The sequence below is a fragment of the Tetrao urogallus genome (genome assembly GCF_951394365.1).
Source record: "Tetrao urogallus genome assembly, chromosome: 7".
NCBI classification, from domain to species: domain Eukaryota; kingdom Metazoa; phylum Chordata; class Aves; order Galliformes; family Phasianidae; genus Tetrao; species Tetrao urogallus.
In genome coordinates this window covers 37,017,672-37,038,082 of record NC_136820.1, presented here as the reverse complement: position 1 = coordinate 37,038,082, position 20,411 = coordinate 37,017,672, and the positions used below count along the sequence as shown (strand labels likewise).

Genomic DNA, 20,411 nt, shown 5'->3' with positions numbered 1-20,411 from the left:
AAAGAACAAAGGTTTTGTCTCAGCCTAAATCTTGGCAGCTGCTTAAAGCTTTTTCTCTGCCCCATTGTCTTTAGACTGAGTACATCTGTAATCTGATCTCAACAGTTGTCATTTTGGAGACGAGGCTGTTAAAAATGTGACCACAGTTTTGCTTTCCTCAGTCAAACTGTTCGTGCTTTAGGACATCTTCAAACTAGCAACCTATTTTTTTCAGCAAGCCCAATCTGCAAAGATCAGTTTTCTTGCCTTTCTGTACAGTTAACTAACACATGACCACCAAAGAGCTCAGGTGCAGAGTCATCCTTAATAATGACAGACTGTAACAACTCCTTACTGGTCACATACTGATGAAATAATGAGACATTCTGTTATTGTATGCTTACCTCTAATCTTAATAGATAATCTTAATAGATATCTTAATAGATATGGTATTTCACAACTAAATAATTAGATCCAAGGAGGGCTGTTCCCTGTGGTAAAATTGGTATTACAAATCTTATCTGTAGAAATATTCCTTCAAAAATCAGAGGCTTTTGGAAACAGCTATTTTATCTTAACGACAGTGTCATTTTCTAAAATATTATTAGTTTGAATTGGGATTCCATTCTTGAAGTAAATCTCTCATTAATCGTCTTTCTTTCTTTCTTTTCTTTTCTTTTTTTTTTTTTTTTTTTTTTTCCTGTGCTTTGGATCATGTTGCAGAATGAACAGATGTTTGGATGAAACTATGCCCTGAAGCATACTCCTGGGCTCCCATTTAACACCACAGCTGCTAACAGGCAGTCATGCCACAGGAACAGACTAAATCTAAAACCCATCAAGTAAGTATGGCATAGATATCTGGTCCTCATCAGTAATTTTTATGCTTTACAGATCCACTCCTTATGGCCAACACAACCAAAAAGACGTTGCTACAGCGTGCTAATGTTGTGAACTTACCTTTCCTCCACACCCTTCTACCATCTCCTACTCTATTCACTGACAAGACAAAGTCCTTGTCCAAGAGGTTCTGGCTATCTACAAACAAAAAGATCACCAAAGGCAACCAAAGGCTGAATGATTGATGCAGGAATGCTTGGTGTCAGCACTTCCTTAGTGTTTCTATGATTGAACATTATTGCTCAATTAAAAAAAAAAAAAGTATATGGATAGAGACAACACAGCTTTAGCAATGTGAAATTCTTCCAAGCTCATCCACAAAGAAAACACTTGACCTTAAAGTCTTAAGTCATTTTCACATAGTTTGGTGCATGTGGCGGAAAACTTGTAAATATTCCAGAAGCCTTTGAAGCCCACTTACTTATTGCTTTCATGAAGACAGACATGAAGACATACTTGTTGAAAAAGCTCTCACACTGGGAGAATTGCTTTTTAAACAAGCCTGACAATGAGAGGAATAGCAGAAGCTAGTATCTACTATTAGGCATGCCTGTCTCATGGGATGCATTTTCAAAGCTGAAGCATTTCAAACAAGGATGTTTTTTCCAAACAAAGTTTTCCAAACAGGGATAGAGTTACCTTCTTCAACAGCTGTTCAACTTCTTGCATCTGTGCACTACGATCAGTGGCACACACTTTTGCATACTCCTGCTTTTTACTGAGCCTGCTCTTCCAATCTTCTTCACCACTCTTCTTCAGCAATGCCAACCTAGAAGAAAAACCATGTCAAAAGATTAGCTTTAAATACTATACCTCCCATTATCCTTACAAGCTACCTCTATTGCCTCAGTAATGACATATTCAAGAAAATTCGAAATTAAGTTTTCTAATTGACTGCAGTTATTTACATTTCATACACATGTACAAAGCTCACAAATGAACAACAAGCCTTTACTGAACAGGTCAAACAAAAAATATCTGACAAAACACAGACATCTAGATCTGAAAAAGGCACTCCAGTTAATTTGTATAGTCAGTGGAAACTGCCAATACAATCAAGAGAGGCCAGGGTACAATGCAGACTGTCCTGAAGTAAACATATACGCAGGTCAAATGAATCACTGCTGTTTTTCCTCTTCTTGTCGATAATATACAGAGATTGACTAACTCAGCTATGGATGCTTATGCTGTAGATGACCAAAGTTAATGAGATGAATCCTATCACTGATATTTATTGTACTCATTAAAAAAAGATTTAAAAATTTATTTTCTTTAAAACCCAAGAAGGAAGAAGTGTATTCAGCAAGCAGCTATCAATAAAGTCTCATCAGGCATATCAAGTGATAACTTTGCAATCAGTGGTTGGACTAGAGTTCCGATGACTATCAGACTGCTAGTGAACATTTAGCATCTTCTTGCTCATCTAAGGTATTGCTGTCATAAATCAGTAGTTAAAACACACTAACAACTTGGTGCTATTGTGCTACAGCTGTGAACACTGTCTGCAAGATTCAAGTGGTTTAAATGATGCCTTAAGCTTAAAATGTAGATTATCACTGATCTCAGATAAGCAGGATCTTGAAGAAAGGCTATTTTCTAATCTTAACCAACATTCTGAACGTAGCACAGAGGGACAGTGACTGTCCCCATGGGCAAGCAAATATGTTTGCTTTGCTGGATTAGAACCTGTTTGTCCATGCAAACCCCGAAGTGACTAGCTTTGAGCACAGGACAAGTCAGTTCAGAATAGAAGGTCCACAAATACATGAATCTTCAGCTTATTTCTCTCAGAAATTAAACGTTTGTATGAATTTTCTAGCTTTCAAAAATCATTCGTAGCATTCCATAAAATGTATATTTTTAATACCTGTTCAAACAATTGCACTGTTCCACTAAGTCATTTTATTTCAGTTTTTTTGCTACATAACTTTTTTAAATCTAAAGCATTCCTGCAAGAATTACACTAAGACCCTTAACCCTATTTGTATTTGGACAGTTCAGTAGGTTGGCAACCTGTTTCAATCACAGGAGGTGAAGATGTGTTTTCAGAGATGTGACTACTGTAAACACCATAGTAAGTATGTGAGGGTTGTCCTGAACCTACAAGGAGAAGGGAGGGTTAGGACTGAATAGGTCTAGCCAGAAGCCAAGTTTCAGTCAGTTGCTTCCTGCAGAAATCCAGGGAGTGTACCTGTGTGGACTACTGACCTCTTCAAGAACACCCAATTGGTCCTAAGACAGTCAGCTGAGGAAAACTGAGGATTCAGAAGACAGTAAATCTACAGTGTACAATGGCAGTAAGAATGTTGGCATTCAATAAGGCAGTTATTTCCTCTGTTCCTGCCCAGGCAGGCAGTGCAGGCAGGCCTAACTGCCTGGCTGCTTCATACCTCACTGCACAGCATGAATAGGGGTGAAGAGGACTCACAATAAGGAGCTGAGACCATGGTCATTGCTTCCAGAACGTATACAAGATTTCACTGTCCAGAACTAATCTTCTAGAGTGCATCCATGCATGCGTGAAACTACACAGGAGACCAAGTTCAGATGGAATTGCCATCACACTGTTGGTTCAATAGTTATGTTCTCTCAGGTCAGCTTTGCTTAGAAATGATCTTCAGTAACTGAAGCTGGAAGGCATTTTGATTAGCTCAGGCCTAAAATCAGTTTGTTTCTAAAAATGTCTATTAGCTGCACAGCACGGAAGGAAAGATTTCTCTTCCTGTGTTTTTTTTTTAAACCAACATCACTGCAGTGTTTTTGCCCAAGACATTGCTCCAAACAGCTTGGCTGACCAGGAAGAGAAAATCTCCAATTCTAAGACTGTTTCTGAGTCTTTGGAGACTGCTCTCTTCTCTGTTGTAAGGATGGATTATTCACTTTCATCTTCCACTTGTACATGTAATGAAACAATGCATTCCTAGAGTAAGGCTACATTTGTCTGACCCAAATGATGAAATCACTCTTAAAGAGACTGGTATGCCCAGTATGCCACTGAAAACTTCACTGCTGTGCAAAACCTAAAGCCATGCATTTGTTATGAACCACAGAAAGTGCATTTAAATTCAGACCACTTTGACTCAGCAGCCATTGGAGGGCATTTTTTTTTGTTTAAATAAAGATGCAAAAACTGCTGAATTAAATCACATAAGCAAGCCCAACAGATCAATAGGTTAACTCAGAAGGCAGATAGCAGTTGATTCTTTGGAAAGTCTGCAAAGAAAAAACAAAGACAGTTTTTGGTTCTAACTCTCGGATCTGTTTAAGGTCTGCTTACTAGGTTCATTGCATACATCTAGTTTTTCACCTTTAATAAAAAATTAATTTATTATTCACTTTTATCGATCTTTACATACTTCCTCCTTTTCATCCAAAAGTTCCTTTTCCTATCTGAACTTTTACTCTGTTCTTGGAAGGAAAAGCTTTATTATATATTTGCCCATCTTTGCAGCTTGCTCTGTGTCTTTCTTTCACCCATTACTGAGACAGAATGATGCAGAGGTGTCAGATTCAAAGCAAAAGATTTCACATTTGAAGGCAAGGATTGGTACTGAAGGGAAATATGAGCTAGATTTGAACAATAATTTTGCCTAAACTAGGAATGTTATATGAAAGGCCTTGACAAAAGCCCACACAAAAAATGACTAAAAGAAAACAAAGATGCATCCTTCTTCTGTGGCAATATTTCAGTATCTGACTGAACTGGACACAAATTTGGCTTCCACACACACTCCATTGGTTGCGTTTGACCAGTACTTTCCATCGGCCATTCATAAATCCTAGAGGCCAATGTGAGTGAAGAAACTACAAAACGGAAGCTGATGGTCAAAGATTTCACAAATTCACCGCGTATGTGAACTAGCCTACATAAGAAGCTAGCTGTGATATCCAAACATCAATGAAGGCTGAAAATAAAGCCTAGTCTTGGCTTCTCTTGACAAAGACAGAATGAAAGCTGGAAGTCCACCAACTTCTTATCTGTGGTTTTTGAAAATGGGGATCATGGCATATAGCTGACTTCTACAGAAGAGCAGACCAGGTGGCCTTCTAGCAACTTCAGTCTCCGTAAATGTACAGATACAGGCTACAAGCAACTGACATTGTGTTGAAAGCCCTCCAAGACATTCCCCTCCCTGAAGGCCTCTCCCAGGCTTTTCATTTGGCTGAAGTCAAGGTGATTATAAAAGGGTTTCCAGTCTAACACAAAACACAGCCAAAACAACTGTAAGAGAGGAATCTCTGTTCCCTCTCACCTCTAAGTGGCACGTTGGCAGAACACATATTTTCTGTCTTGAAAAATCATAATTTTCCGTCTTCGACATAATATTGGTAATTTTAAAAAATGCCAGGTATGCACTCACCCCACAAGATAATACTACTTCAGTGAAATAAGCCTTTGAGGAAAATCACTTTCATCCAGATCAACAAGTATGCATCCTGCCCAAATATCATTACATCTGTGGAAAAGCTGTTCTTCCATAAGGTGAAAGAATGTCCGACACAGCCAGAAAAAAATCAGTGGATAGGAAGATGAAGTTCATAAATGTAAAAAGAAAAAGAAAAAAACAACAAAAAACCCCAGCAAAGAAAAAAACACCTTAAAACACAAAGTATAAAAGGTAATTTTTAGCAGAAATGCTCTTTGAGGTCTATGAATATTTGGCGCCAGCTACGGACAAGCAAAAGAAAAAGTTACAGCCAGTCATTAATATTATTTTATTAATTCTGGGTCAAGAAGAAAACTACTGTGCTATTTTGGAAGGCTAAAATATTTTGATACCAGCTCTGTCATTTACAGACATTTGCAGAGTCAGAATAAAAAAATTCCTGACAAGAAAGCAGGTATTTTATGGTGTCAACTCTGGGATTAAGTAGACAGCCACAAAGGCTTAACAAAAGCAATTTCAGATTGTGAGTGTGATTGACAGTCTGACAGGAACATCAGTTCCTCGTGAGACCAACTCTACTGAAGCATTAAATTTAGGACCAAAACAGCTGCTAACACATGAACAGTCCCCCTCCTTCCAGTCTTTGTCTCCCCAACATGCTCAGAGAAAACAAACCACTTACTACCCCAAAATCAGAAGTTACTGGACTTAAATCTTATCTGATCAGACAAACAACATATTTACAAAAGGATGGGGGGAGGGAAAGGTTGCATTAAAATGAACAAATAAAAACCCAGTGAACTGAAGTTGGTATGTAAATAATTCAGAAAGGGATCCAAGACTGTACAACTGTTCTAGTTGCTCTGCTCTCCACTATCTGTTAAAGGGATAAAAGGGAGTGAGGATGCTAAAAATGAGGATGACTCACACACCTAGAAATACATGAAGCAAGCTTTGGAATCCTTCCTAATATCACACTCACAAAGTGATGGAATATTTTGACACAGTGAAAGTTAAGAAGCTACTTTGTTGCACTGGTTCTACTTTCACTGTACAAAAGCTGAAGGATAGGGCTATTTGTCAACTCGATGCAAACCACCATAACTTCACTCACTGGACTGCTACTGGAATCCTTTCATACTCCACGGTTGAGCTTATACTCTCAAAGTTTCAACTGAATTAGAATGAGTTTCATAAGTGCTACATGCAGCTACTGTAGTTCCAGCTAGAACTATAAGCACACAGTAATTATCGTTTAATTTCAGATTATAATGGTCTTAGGTTGGAAAAAACATTTCTAATACTCCTACAAACCTGTGAAGCTCATCATCCTTAAAAATCTCTGAGCAAATCTCAGAAGTCAAAATGAAACTATGTATTTCTGAAGTGGGAAAAATCACAAAGTGTATCCCTGATTTCCTGTACTCAGCTTACGAAGAGACCATTTCCATAAAGCAACAAAAAACCACACATTTTTTAAAAAAAACACCCTGTAACTATTTTAACTGAAGAACCTGAGGAAGCATGTTGAGTATATCAGCATAAATGTAACTAGAATATGAATTTTTACTGCTTTCATTTTCTGATCTTCTTATTGATCATTCGGGTGGCTCTTTCAAAATCAGATTATCATGATCTCCCAAACAGGAATTCTCATTCATCATCTGCCTTACAGGTGTGTCAAGCAGATTAGCTGCATATTTCTACTGTTAACTTTTGACATCTAATAAAGCCCTATAATCACTGCTTAGCTTTCTGACAAACGGGTTTAAACCTTCTTTCTTATATCACTCTAATAACTTTATTAATAGACTTTAAAAAAAAAAAAAGTGAAATTCAAGTACCTTTCCTTAATTGACATCGTTTTGCTGGAACTATCAAGGGCATCCTCAGTTGCCTGCATTTTGTTCTCTCCAGCAGAAAACATCTCACAGGAATTCTTGTAGATTTTTCCCTCCAGTTGTTCAGACAGCTCCTGTAGCCTGCAGGATGCCACAGCTGCACTCTGTGAAAGCGTCCTCGTTGCTGGTGTGCTGGTGAGTTCAGAAGTAGGCTCAACATGGTCTGCCCAGTCAAAAGAAAAGTGCTGAATTACACTTAGCACTATTCTCAGACCTTTTTTAAAAATTACTAACACTAAAGCAGCAGATCTGCTTTTTGATATTCAAATCACATGCTGTCCTAACAGAGAAAAAAATTTCTGTCTGAGCTAGCATAGAAAGATCAATTGTTCAGTATTATCTGCTGCATAGACTGGTCCCTTCTGACTGAAGTTCACATGAAGCTGCAGAGTATCACGTTCAGTACTCAACTCTGAACTTCATACAGCTGAGGCACAAACTGCTGCTCCTGTCATCATGCCAACAGGAGAAAAAAAAGCAGACAGATGAAAGAGAGAGGGGAACAAAGAGCAGGAAAAAGAAAGGAAAATGTAATGAATTTAATATATAGGTAAAGCATTTTAATGTATAGGTAGCACACTAGGAGAATATTTAATAATTTAATGGAGATCTTGCTTTCTAGGAAGATCTTAGGGACGTATTTTCCTGAGCTGCAACTCAACCACAGGAAAAACTGCCCTGAGAAAAAAAATAAAAGCATGTTATCTTCATTTTTGTTTTTGAAATTCTGCAAACACAACATTCCCTGTTACAGGTCTGCCCCTGTTCTATCCATTCTGTCTCCCCAGGAGTCAGAGAAACTTAATTAGGATGGCCACTGATGTGAGGAATACAAGCAGAACCGTATCTTTCTCCGTACATCAGTTTGGAGACCATTTACATTTAAAATAAATTAACTTCATAGGTCAATTGCAAAACTGTTTCCAGCACCACAGAGCACTTTTGACCTATACCCCAACCTAGTAAAAAAGAAAACTGCTCTGAGAATGACTTGATTTACATTTTGTCACAACACTGATAGGAAAATAATGCTTCAAAAAGCATAGGAAAACCACTGCTTCAAAAGCCCACAACTAGCTACCTATGTACATATGCAGTTAATATGAAGACAATGGCTCAGAGCAGTTTGCAGCAGACACTTGACCCAGAGCAGCTAGTTCAGTGTGTTCGGGGTTTCGGAGGACAGGGACAAGGGCAATGGAGGAAAGAATATATCTTAACTTCAGCATATGCTACCATTTCTTTCAAGGTAACAAAACATCAGTAAAAATGAGCCATCTCTAAGGCCTGAAGTGTTATAAGAACAACTAAAAAAACTGCACTTCCAAAACTTAAAGGCCGAGAAGTATATGCGACATATCAACTACTGCTTTCACTAGTTTAAGCAGCATTAAAAAATAAAAACAAAATAGTCTTGATAACACTTGAAAGGAAGAAGTTGTAAAACAGAAACACTGCTCTTTGCTGAACCAAACGACACCAACAACGAGTACATATACTGCACCTCTGTGCAAAGTCTTGCTTTTCACACCACTTTTCAAATCCATTTTTTCTCCAAAGGAGTGGCTTTCTGTGACTTCCCATTTACCTTGCATGATGGTATCAATTTCCTTCCTTTCAAGAGGCTGAAAAAGTGGTTGTGAACTAAACAGTTCCATGCTGCCCTTCCTCAGGAAGCTGTAGGCTGCTTCTTTATGGTAGTCTCCTGTTTTTTCAAGAACAGGATGTGTGGTTTCATCCTCAAAGGAGCTATACTTTCTAATTTCATTAGCCTCATGTGCTAGAAACCTCTTTCCCTCTTCATCATGCTTCTTTGATGCTCTTTTGCTTTCTAGCACTTCCATTGAGGGCTGCCACTGATCTGACTTTTGTGTGCGTTTTCCTGATGAGTCTGGACTTTCTGCTGAAGTGTGGAATCTCAAATCATCTTTTGTGGCAGCACTCACGCTTCCATCACTACGTGGCTTCGCATGCACGTCTCCAGCAAACAGTGCAGAAAGGGCAGAAGCCATTGCTGAAACTGATGTTGAAACTGTACTTGACAGGGGAGTAAGTTTTCCACTTTCATTCTGAACCTATGAACGAAAAAATAACAGAAATAAAAAACAACCTGAGAAATCCAAAATTGCCCATTTCCAAGAAAAGTCAAAATCATACATTCCCCAAAAAAAGTGTGTCACATTAAGTTCCTCAGAGCAGAAGGTGTGCTTCCATATGAATGTACTGCTCTACAAAAAGACAAGGAGAGCAGCAATGCCCCCATAATTTGTCTGCAAACAGGTGATTCCACCCAGGGTAAAAATGACTGCACATGAACAGCAGCATCATTAGCAGTAAGGGGTATATGCATAGCATGCAATACGACATGTCAGAGCTCCATGAAAAGATTTGTACTGACCTGGTGCTGCACAGCACTGGGAAAAGAAATTAGTTCAGGTTCCAGACGCCGGATGACATGCCATGTGCCCAGGCTAATCAACTCTGTGTCTCAGCAGGGCTAATTAGCTTTGGCACAGCTCTGCTCTGATACGGTCATGCAGCTTTCAGCTCTGGAGCCAGCACAGCACCAGAAAGAGCATTCTGTGCTGACAGTGGGCACACATTTCTGACACTTTTGCTACAAAATCACCTTCACAGAGGAATGTTAGTCTGAGACTTTTGGATACCAAACATTTGCTGTCTCATACATCTCTGAGCAAAATATTAAAAAAAACTCCCAATTTGCTTTGGTGGCCTCTGCAGTACATTTTCTACACAAATACAATACTTTTTCTGAAGTTTTTCTAGACAATTGAGATGAAAGTTTTCCCTGAAATGCAGAGCTTGGCATTTTCTTCTCCGAAGAGGACAAAGGCAGTGAGAATATTTGAATACCTTCAAACAAATCAGGAGATGGCTTTTGTTTGACTTATTTGATGTTTTCTTAAACTGCAGGGCTAGTGAACAGCATGCAAAAGGAGTTGACAAAAATCACACCATCAGGAGACAAACAACTGAGAACTTAAAACGCACATGCAAATTCCACGAAGTGTGGACTATACACTCATAAACACATCACAAAGCAGAGCAAAGACTACTACTCTAGCTCAAAGATTCAAATAAACCCAAAACATTAATAAAATAGTTACCGGTTTACTCTTTTTCCACTGCATCTATCAGAATCAGAAATGTAGAGGAGATCAGCAAAGAGATTTCAGCTTTAATTACAAGATATTTATTTACATTTGCAATTACGTATTTTGCGAATGAAACCTCCACTTGCCTATTTTGTCACTGTATTTATATTTCTTCCTACAAAAGCTGTAGGAAGCTGTACTGTCTCTCCAAACTCCAAATGCACAGCATGCTACATGAAGACTTTTTGCCAACACATTCTCACTGCACTCTGATTCAGAGACAAGCCTGGTTTCTTTTCCTAGGTTCAGAAAGAGATGACAAAACAAGCTTCCTCTGCATTTCCTTGCCTGATATCTAAGTTCATCTGTAAAAGCTTGACAAACTGAACTGACTGTCACTGGGTTCTTTCTTGCCTGCTTCAGTGCAGTTCTGTTGATTGCATTCCTGGCCCCCAAACATGTCAGTAACACAATCATAAAGGGATCCAGGCTGTGACAGTAGTTAGCATTAGAAAATGAATGCAAACAGTACTCTGTAATGCCTGGAAATCATTATGTATACATGCCAAATATTTACTACGGCTTCAAGCCTAAGAAAATTAGGCATAATATAGTTACAGTCATACAGCTTTGCACCAATATGGTTAAAGAATCCTACCTTCTCACAATTCTATTATTATATGGAAAAATGTATAAAAATGAGTGAGAATATGGAAGGAGAAGCATAGGAACTTTCTCACACTCAGACTGATCCAAATTTGTAGAAGCAGAACAAGCAAAGCTGTTGTCCCTAAGGAATGGATTTTTCTGTTGTGAACATCAGCTCTGAAATACTGGCCACTCTGTTCTCAAACATCACTAAAAATATATTCCTTTCCAGTTTTGAAGAATTCTGGAAGGGGAAGCCCAATTCCACTCCACAAATTAAATCACTTCATTTTGACTGGAAATTTCTAAATGTCAGAAGTATTCTGCTTTGGGGGGAAAAAAAATAAAAATTAGAATCAATCCCCTCTCCTGAAAGAAAACGACAGAGTAGAGCCCTAATGATGGAAACAAATAACGCCTTCAGGAAAGGATTTGAAAGATGCACATCATAGACTTCAACAACGAGATGTGTCACAGCTTTCAGCCGTCTGGTCAGGAGTTTACTTTCAGAAGGCATACAGCATTGCACAGGAAAAGACAGATGCTATGCAAGGTACAGCATGCACTCATCAGGAAAATGACCTACTCTTAAAGTACTAAAAAAAGAAAACCATATCAATGAACTCAAAAATTTTGGAGGATGCTGTTCCTCTATGTCTGCTTCTTGACAAGTTTTTTCCTGTGAATATGTCATGACCCCTGCGTGTAGCTTGGAGCAAAGAAAAGGCCAGCTGTCATGGCATCTTACGCAGAAGCTGTTTTGTCTGATGAAAAGACACAAACAAAAAACAGCCAAGATTGCACTTACCTGCTCAACTTCTCCAAGAGTGACTGGCTGGGTCTGGTAACGAGTATTCATCCTCCTGTGCCTAATATCTCCTCGACTCCTTGTGGATATAGCCCTGGATACTGGCTGAGACAGTTTGTTAAACAAAGCCATCTTTTCTGCCAAGCTTAATGTGGAAGAATCTGGTTCATCGGATTGATCTTGCCCCACTGCCTCTTTGGCTGCTCTTATCTCCTCTTTAGCTAATATTTTTTGGTGTGCTGATGCCTGCAAGCTGAAGAAACAGAACTGGAAATGAGTTTTAAAGATGCTATTGCAAAGTTTTAAAATCTTAACCTGAGAGAAGCAGAAGAACTTGCATATGAAGCATAATAGCCAATGTAATGTAGCAGCCTAAGTGATTATGCAGTGGTTCAACATTGGCACGAAGGGTTCCAATTAAACAGCTGAAGATTTAAAGAAATGTTAATTTTTCAATCACAAATTCATTTGATTATGATACCACAATTTTTGGGAAGGGAAACTCAAGGTGAAGACAGGCTTTTGAGACCTATCGATTTATACATAATACAGATTGATGGAGAGACATTTAAGATGCTGCTGTAGAACAAACACTTGTCCTACACTATAATTTATATAAAATTCAGCTTCATTAGAAATAATTTGTGGAGCACATTTTATAAAACGTGTAGAAGATGGATTTAAACTCCAAGTTAGAGTGGCTTTTAGGTTAGCATAAATTGTAATCTCTCTTTCGATTTGAAGGAGAATAGAGTTCATGTTTATTTTTTGTTTGTGTTATATAGGGTGACTCAGTAATAAAAAATAATTTTGCAATTTACTCCATTAATTTTTAAGATTGTATGACCAATGCTGAAGGCAGACACATTCATCCATAAAAGCTGTAACTGCATTTGTCTCTACAATAACGTTTTATTCACCTCTAGCTAAATTCAGCCACATTTAAGGAATTAGTACATATATTTTCTGTTGTGCTTTTTGCTGAAATGCTCTTGTTCAGAACAGGCAAACAGTATTCTACAACGTTACCTATAGGTGGTGCAATTTCTTATCTTTCCTTAAATTTTGCAAGCTAAAAAATATATGTAGAGACAGACAAAGAGGGTATGTCCTGCTTGTGAAGTCAAGCACCCAGCTTCGGTTTTTCATGTCAGGATGACATTATTGTATAAAAACATAACAGAGCGAAGAGGCTTCTGCCAGGTCTGCTCACATGCAATTTCATGTCTTTCACATATAAGAATAGGTGAGTGTGGTTAGAAAGATCCTAAAAACAGATGCTTGACAAAAAAAGCTGCAACGTTTCATCATGCAAACATAAATGAATTTGACAAGTGTTTTAGATATTCTTGACAAGAGTTTTCACTTGACACATTGAAAAAGGCATTCAAGACTTTAAAGATGCATCTGCTATTGAGGAATCTTGTGCTCCATGTAACATGCATGTTTATCCCCCCCAGTACCTGGTAGGTTGTACAGTGCTCTTAACTACAGTGGGACTAGGTAATCTTGTCACTACTGTGTGGGTATTCACAGAACGTGAAGCAGGGGTAGTTTCACTTTAAAGAATTGCGAAGGAAGGAAAATTCACAGGGAGAGAGAAGAAAAAAGCATTAAGAAAAGCAATACATTAAGTGTTAACTACAGAAAAGACCAAAACCAAAACAAAACAGAAAAAAAAACAGCAATGATTTTTAATTAACAGAGTTACCTGCTATGAACTTTGCAAAACAACACCAAATACTTTGGAAGAACAAAAAGCTTAGAGGAGCAAACAGGTTGTCTCTTGAAGTTGCTGTTACCCGTAATGTTATCTTTCAGCAGATCATTAGACGGATGTCCATTTGCCTTTTTTTTTTTTTTTTTTTTCTATTTTTCCCCCCAAAAATATTTTCCTTCTTTTAGGAAGGCTTCATGATGTCTGAGCAGAGTGCAAAAAATGTTTTCAAGATGTACACTTGAAATTCCAGACTCTAAAAGGTTTACTCCAATACAAACACATTACATGAGAAATTGTGCAGACTTCCCTCAGTGCAAAATATCCTTTTCATTTGAGTTACAAACCAGTGCTATGAATAATCCCTTTTTCCTAATCCACAGCTTCATAAAACTGCTAAATTACAGTTCATACAGTTGATACTTTACTATTCCCTCTATTTCAAAAAGAGAATTTCCATACAGATTCCCCTGTGGTTCTCAAGATAGTTGGCCCTTAAGAAAACACATTCTTTGTGCTACAAAGTTATAAACACCACATATATGGAACTTATTCCCAGATTTAAAAGCAGGAACCAAAGTTAGAGCCAACACATGCACAAGACTTACGTAGCTGCAATGACCACTTCCTCACTGGTAATTGGCTGTGTGTGTGATCTGTCCTGCAAACGCCGCATTCTTCTCTCTACTGCTGAGCTTCTCGTAGGTGGTTTAGGAATATTCTTCATTTCGAAAGATTTTTCCATTTCCTTAGAGGACAAATGTCATAATTCAAACTGTGTAAGAAAAGTTCTAAACACTACTTTCTTTTCAGCCTTCTTGGTTGCAAAGTATTAATTTCGCTGATTGCCCACCTCTGAATTAGAAGCAGGCTACGAGCACATAGTAGGCATCACGTGGTTAAAATTAACTACACATCTCTTTAAATAATGTTCTTAAAGAAAGCTTTAAAGCAACAGGTCTGCTGTGTAAAGTAAATGAGATAAAGTTAAAAAAAAGTACGTACTTGGACTTGGTTAAGTGCATTACACTTCATTCTTATTAACTTAGTGACCATCAGCATCTTGAATATGAAATGTGAATATATGAATATATGAAAGGTTCAGCAACCTTCTGCATCTTGAACATGAAATGTTTACCTCCATTTTCTATGAAGAAAGTTTAATACTTACTCTAAAAAGCAGCCTCTTTGCAGCTACACTTAGTTTGGCTCGGTCATCTAATTTTTCTTCATCTACAGAAAGTAAATAAGAAAAAGCTCATATTAAGTTAAAGTTTTTCTGACTAAGAGATTTCTGAACTCGCCCTAACTGATGTTTAACTAATGAAAAAACGTCAGAAGTCAAAAGATGACTGTACTCTCTTTCAGTTGAAGATATATCATGAAGAAAATCATATAAAGTTCTACTTGTATTTACATGGATAGCATCAGAGAGAAATTCTGAACAGGATTTCTAGAGCAAAAGAATTTTCTGCATTGCAGCTCATGTACTTTCAGGTTAACTAGAGAAACTTTTATGAATGATCATATATGTTATGGTAGTCTCTGATAACACACAGACTGAGAAAACATTTAAACTAAGAGACAGACCACTCTCTTAAGGCTCATTATTCATTGCGCTGCACAAAGCATCTATTTTCTCTTAGTCAGCCAGACATGCTGCTCTGCTCTTTCTGATTACCACCTTGTTTCCCCATTTTTCAGAGGTTCAGCTGGTATCCTGAGGAGCTGAAATCAGCATCCTCCAGATCCAACAGACAGCATCTCAAAGCTGCAAGTATCAGCTTTCAAATAGCACAAGGCATTACATCTAAATTTAGCTACTCATGAGATTAGCTTCTTAATTTGTGCCAGACTTGCTATGAGCGACAAGAAGAAAATAGAGGCAAGATGGCAGACAATTATATAATTTAATAACCAGCATCTTCCAATATTTTTAGCTAGAAAATACCAATATGATCTTCCCATTATAATAAAGGCTTTTTGTTATTAGACTTAAAACACTGCTCAAAACAAGCTTTTTTTTTTTTCCCAGCCAGATAAATGTGATTATGTTGAAAAAGCAAGCCATTGCCATCCTCTCCCCCCCATATATACTTAAATATCTGCAGACTTTCAAGCTTAAAATCAAGTCTGCAGCAGACATGGCCCAAGGAAAATATATATATTAAATATATATAGTTACTGATGCTTATTTTCAGATGGACTTATTTTTGCATAATCAAACACCACTTCAGTAAAGAAAGCACATTCATTCCCATTTCTTCCTTTGAAAATAGCGTAGTGACGTACCGTCAGCAGTTGGTATTTCTGCACACAAAACAGACCTAGTGAAATATAAACAGAAACAAGTTAGCTTGAAAGAAGACATCAAAGATTAGATTCAAATTCCATCTGAAGCAGCAAGACCTCAAAATTCTTAAGAACAGAGAAACCATGCCTATCTTTCAAGGTCCAACAACTTTCAACTAATTCCTCTTATAACATCCTTTAATAAAACAGAAAGGCAAGCAATCATATCCAAACTTTACTAAAGTAAAAATACTAAAGTGTAAGGAAAATTATTTCCTGTTTATCTCACAGAAGACTAAGGTCTAAGATTTGCTGCCTGGTCTATTAACATCAAATATGTAGATTTGATTGCTCACAATCAGTGAAACAGAGTAGGATGGACTCTCTATTCTATATAACTCTTTTATGACAACAAACAAAATCATTTATCATCAGACAGAACCAGACAGGTGCAATACTTCACAACTAACTGTTAACCACTTCACGTACAGAGATTTGATCCTTGAGGTCCCTTCCAACCCTGGCCATTCTGTGATTCTGTGATTTGCAGCAAATTGCTTTCTGTCACTTTTTATTTTGTAAGAAACTTCACACCCAAGTCAATTGGAATTTATTCTATGCTTTGATGATCACTTTATGCTTTTTGATCAAATGCTTGATCTTTTTTTTTTTTTCTTTTTTTAAGAAGAATGATAACCTTTTAAAATATTGATGCTAACAAATGAACAAATTTTCTTGACACGCTCGTTCACATCTGCCTGCACCAGAACGCGACAGAGAGCTACACACATGCCTACCTATCCATCTCCTTTCGTTCTGCTGATGTTATAGGTTGGGTTTTAAATCGCTCAGAAGTCTTTCTATTTTCACCAGGAGTGAAATAGCGCCTCGGCCTTCGTGGCCCTCTTTCACGGTCACCACCAGCAGACAAAGCGCTGCCTGACGTTGACATCTCAAACCGAGATTCGCTTTTAAACCACGCGATAGAAAGTGCATAGAAAAGAAAATAGAAGAGAGAAGTAAAGCATAGATGTAAGCATCTCAACAGTTCACCAGAGATCACTCTGCATGCTCCTCCGATAACATGCACAGACGGACACATTCCAGCTCCCCACACCACAACTCGCACTAGCAAGCAGAAGCACGGAAGCGGGATTCAAACCATCTCAGCCTCCAATACACAGTGGTGAGAGCTAAGCTGTGTGCTGTAAGTGCCGAACACAACTGATGTTGAGTGTGTGTCATTTTGCCAAGGACGTGCAACTTTCACACGAAAATACGTCTGAAATGTCACCTACAGGTCCGTTTTCTTGCTGGCATGAGCCGTTTCCAGAAAGACATTACGGAGCTGGGCAACAGAGACCTTTGTGTCAACCATGCCAATCTCACCATTTGCTGCGTTTGCTTCCATGCTCTTACTATGAAAAGCTTCTAGCTTAGGAGGCACAGTATAGTCAGACATTGAACGAGTCAGGACTTTATGCTTTGACACCTTCCAAACAGGGCCTTTTGCCTGCGCCGGCTGCGATACAGACCCACTCTGTATGTACATGACAGCTTCACTCCTCTCCATGTTCTCAGGTGTCTTCAGCTGCTGCTCAGGCACCTGCTTCTTTCTGCACTCCTGCTCCTGCTGAACATCTGAACCGACCTTCGGCTTGCTAGCAGATGGGCTCCCCACACCGGTATCCAGGTCTTCTCCTCCAAAGAGGCCTTCGTGGCTCTTCCCTTGTTTGCGAATCTCAGATGGCAAAATTGGCCTTCTGCCTTTGGAAGCCTGCTCGCCCTCTGGGGATTCTTCTTCGCCAGGCTTTGCTCCATAAGCCAGCGCCTCTTTCTTTTCACCCTCCGGTGCAGTGGCTGCTGCTGATTTTGTTAAGGGGCTGACACTGTCTGGAAGGAGGCGGCGGCCAACGAAGATGTTTTCTGGTTCTTCTGTTGCCATCAGCTGAGCTGTGTGCGCAACGCCAGCGGGCTGAATATAGCCATGTATTGGTTGGCGCACTGCGCTGACGGGCTGATTGAGAACCCTGTCAAAGGCAGATGCTTCTGTCTGAAGAGGCATGTAGTGGGCTGGCACTGGCTGGGATTTTCTCTGAGATACACTGTCTGTGACAGGGTCAGGGCTTCCACGCGCGCTTTCCTCTTTCACCAGTTTCTCTCTAACCTTTACTCTTTAAGAAAGAAAAAGGATTAAAGCTGTGAACAGCAATACCCAACAAGGGAAGGAACACAGACACCTACTGTGGTATAGACAGCAGTATCATATTAAAATAAAAAATAAATGGTATATATAAGGAAGGCACGTTATAATGCAACCCTTTCTACCCCCAAAGTATTAGAAGTGATATTGCTTAAAAACATTCAGGGAGATTCACAGGTTCTTAAACATGCATGGCTCCTGAGAAAACATTATAAAAGCCTCAAAGCCCTAGGTGAAACTACGAAATGGCTACCACCGTTTGGAGGGCTTGAAGGGGATCAAAAGAGAAAAAAGAGGCAAATCTTGGTTTGAAAGAAAGTAATCCAGCTCGAAGTATGTGCAATTCCAGGCTTGCCACCATCATACTTTGGAATGTTTATGTTACTAAAAAAAAGTACTACTTCGGAAAAGGGAAAAATTTTGAGAGGATAATTCAGGATATCCAAAGTTATCCAAAACATTAACCTTTCTTGTGGTTATTTCTTTTCTCCCCAAGAACTGGTGCTCTTGTTAGTGAAACTTCTCAAGTTTACTCAAACACAAAGTTTATTCAGTCTGATAAAGTGATTCTTTAAACTATAATGCATGTATCAAGAATATCCACAATGATGTTAGTACTGGGTTATAAGAATTATTCTAACTAGGAATGCAGAAAAGAGTCTTCCTGCAGTGCATAGCATGGTGGGCTAAAAGTATGTGTTACTGAATGGGAGGAAGCAGCTGCTTGTAGCTCTGATCAAAAGCTTGATATATTTTTCAGTATTAAATTTTTACTTTCCTCACACCATCATCTTTGGAATTCAATGAATTAATTGTAAGGAAGACTAACATGGATTGGATTGAGGTGGAAAAATCTGTTGGTTTGTAGAGTGCAAAATGAGATAAAATAAGTAGTTATAAAAATAAGGGAAGCTGGTATGAGAACAGTTGTGGAAAAAGTGAGGGGCATTTATATTTCTTCAACAGAATATCAATTGGTCACAAGTCACAATAAAAGCAGATGCTTCAGGAAAGTTTAAACAGCTGCTTATCTGCAAGGAACAATACTTTGTAACTCACTGCTGTTAAGGGAAAATAAAGGGCAAATGTTAAATCATGACAGGGTAAAGGGGAAAAAGGGGGGTTTCACAGTCCACTTGTTAGCCACACAGCTCTGTGATACCTGGAGGGCCAGCTGATAAGAGATGGTGTGTCCCCTTCTGAATCTTTCTGAAGGAACCATTCAGGTTTTGCTTTCCCTGCACTACTACAGAAAACAGAACTTCAGGTAGTTTTGGAGAAGGTTGCAATGCACGCTCAACCTCAGCTCCCACTCTTCCCTCCCCCATCTTCATATCAAAACCTTTTCATTTTTTAAAAAAGATGTGATTACTTTGTTACTGAAAATGGTTAAGGAAAAGGAAAGTACAGCGCATCAATAAAAATACAAGGTGACAACCTGTGAAACAGACCATCACATTTCCACAAATGACTACATTGCCTTCTGAGCCCTGCTTTGTTGTTTGTTTGTTTTTTGCAAAGGTAGGTTTGCCAAGTGTATGCTGTTCAGAATTCGAGAAGTAAAAGCCACTGTGCTATTTCATTTTTGCCACTGCAGCTTTGAAGGGTATATGTAGGGATATCCCAACAGCTTGTTGAAATTGTTCCTTTAGTGGTAAAAGCCTGTTGCAGCCTGCCAGTTCCAAAGTTAGAAACTCAGGTGGCATACTGTACTTCCTAAGAAACTCTGGGGCAGCAGGAATCCTCCTCTCTCCCAGTGCTCCAATACAGCAGCTTCAGAGGGCCAACCCTGCAAGCTCTCAGAGCCACCAGGTGAGGTGTGCTGTGTAACTGCACGATTGGAAACAAAAAGGAGCAGGAAAAGCAATCCCTGACTTACTTCTGCCTCTGTGTTGGAGTTAAAGGCATATAAAGACAAAAAACCTTGCAAACTTACAAGCCCTACAGGAAACAGTGTTTGCAGTGGTAGTGTAGGCTACCTCCCTAGTTTCCCCAAGCACTTGCTCACTTCAATGCACAACGATCAGCAAGAAGAGATCACAAGAGACTTTCTGGCCACACTGGTGCTTACTCCCGGAGGGTGACAACACAGGCTGCTTTCCATTCTGATCAGGTGGGTTTGAAAGAACTCCTCACCTTACATTACAGTCATTTGGGATTAGAAATCCCACCAAGCTCCAGGTCTTCTGCTTCAATTTTTCTTATCTAGTCATTTAATAAGAACAATTGGAAAAGGACAAATAAAAGATGGTTCTTAAGATAAATTTACTTGCAGTAATACACTGGCAAAGCTGAGTACTCACCGACAGCTGTCACCTCATCCAAATCTAGCTTAGAACAAAGCCGAACACCAACTGCTGAAATAACTTTTGCGTTCTCTTTCCAAACATTTCTGAATTCCTAGAGGAACTGACCAACAAGGAGGCATTCATGGGAGCCTTAACAGGAGCAGACTGGTA

The 20,411-nt window shown here is 38.8% G+C and overlaps 1 protein-coding gene across 1 annotated transcript in view; it reads right to left on the bottom strand.

Annotated features, from left to right (window-relative positions):
* The window catches only part of SVIL (supervillin), a gene marked incomplete at both ends in the record, with an annotated part of 70,575 nt that overhangs the window by 31,285 nt on the left and 18,879 nt on the right, over window positions 1-20,411 (bottom strand). The window contains 12 exon segments of the mRNA XM_079538361.1: window positions 1,519-1,648; window positions 7,112-7,331; window positions 8,673-9,243; window positions 10,297-10,320; window positions 11,741-11,993; window positions 13,204-13,299; window positions 14,066-14,205; window positions 14,629-14,690; window positions 15,750-15,784; window positions 16,547-16,717; window positions 17,048-17,923; window positions 19,115-19,195. Of these exon segments, the coding sequence (XP_079394487.1) occupies window positions 1,519-1,648; window positions 7,112-7,331; window positions 8,673-9,243; window positions 10,297-10,320; window positions 11,741-11,993; window positions 13,204-13,299; window positions 14,066-14,205; window positions 14,629-14,690; window positions 15,750-15,784; window positions 16,547-16,717; window positions 17,048-17,923; window positions 19,115-19,195 (2,659 nt within the window).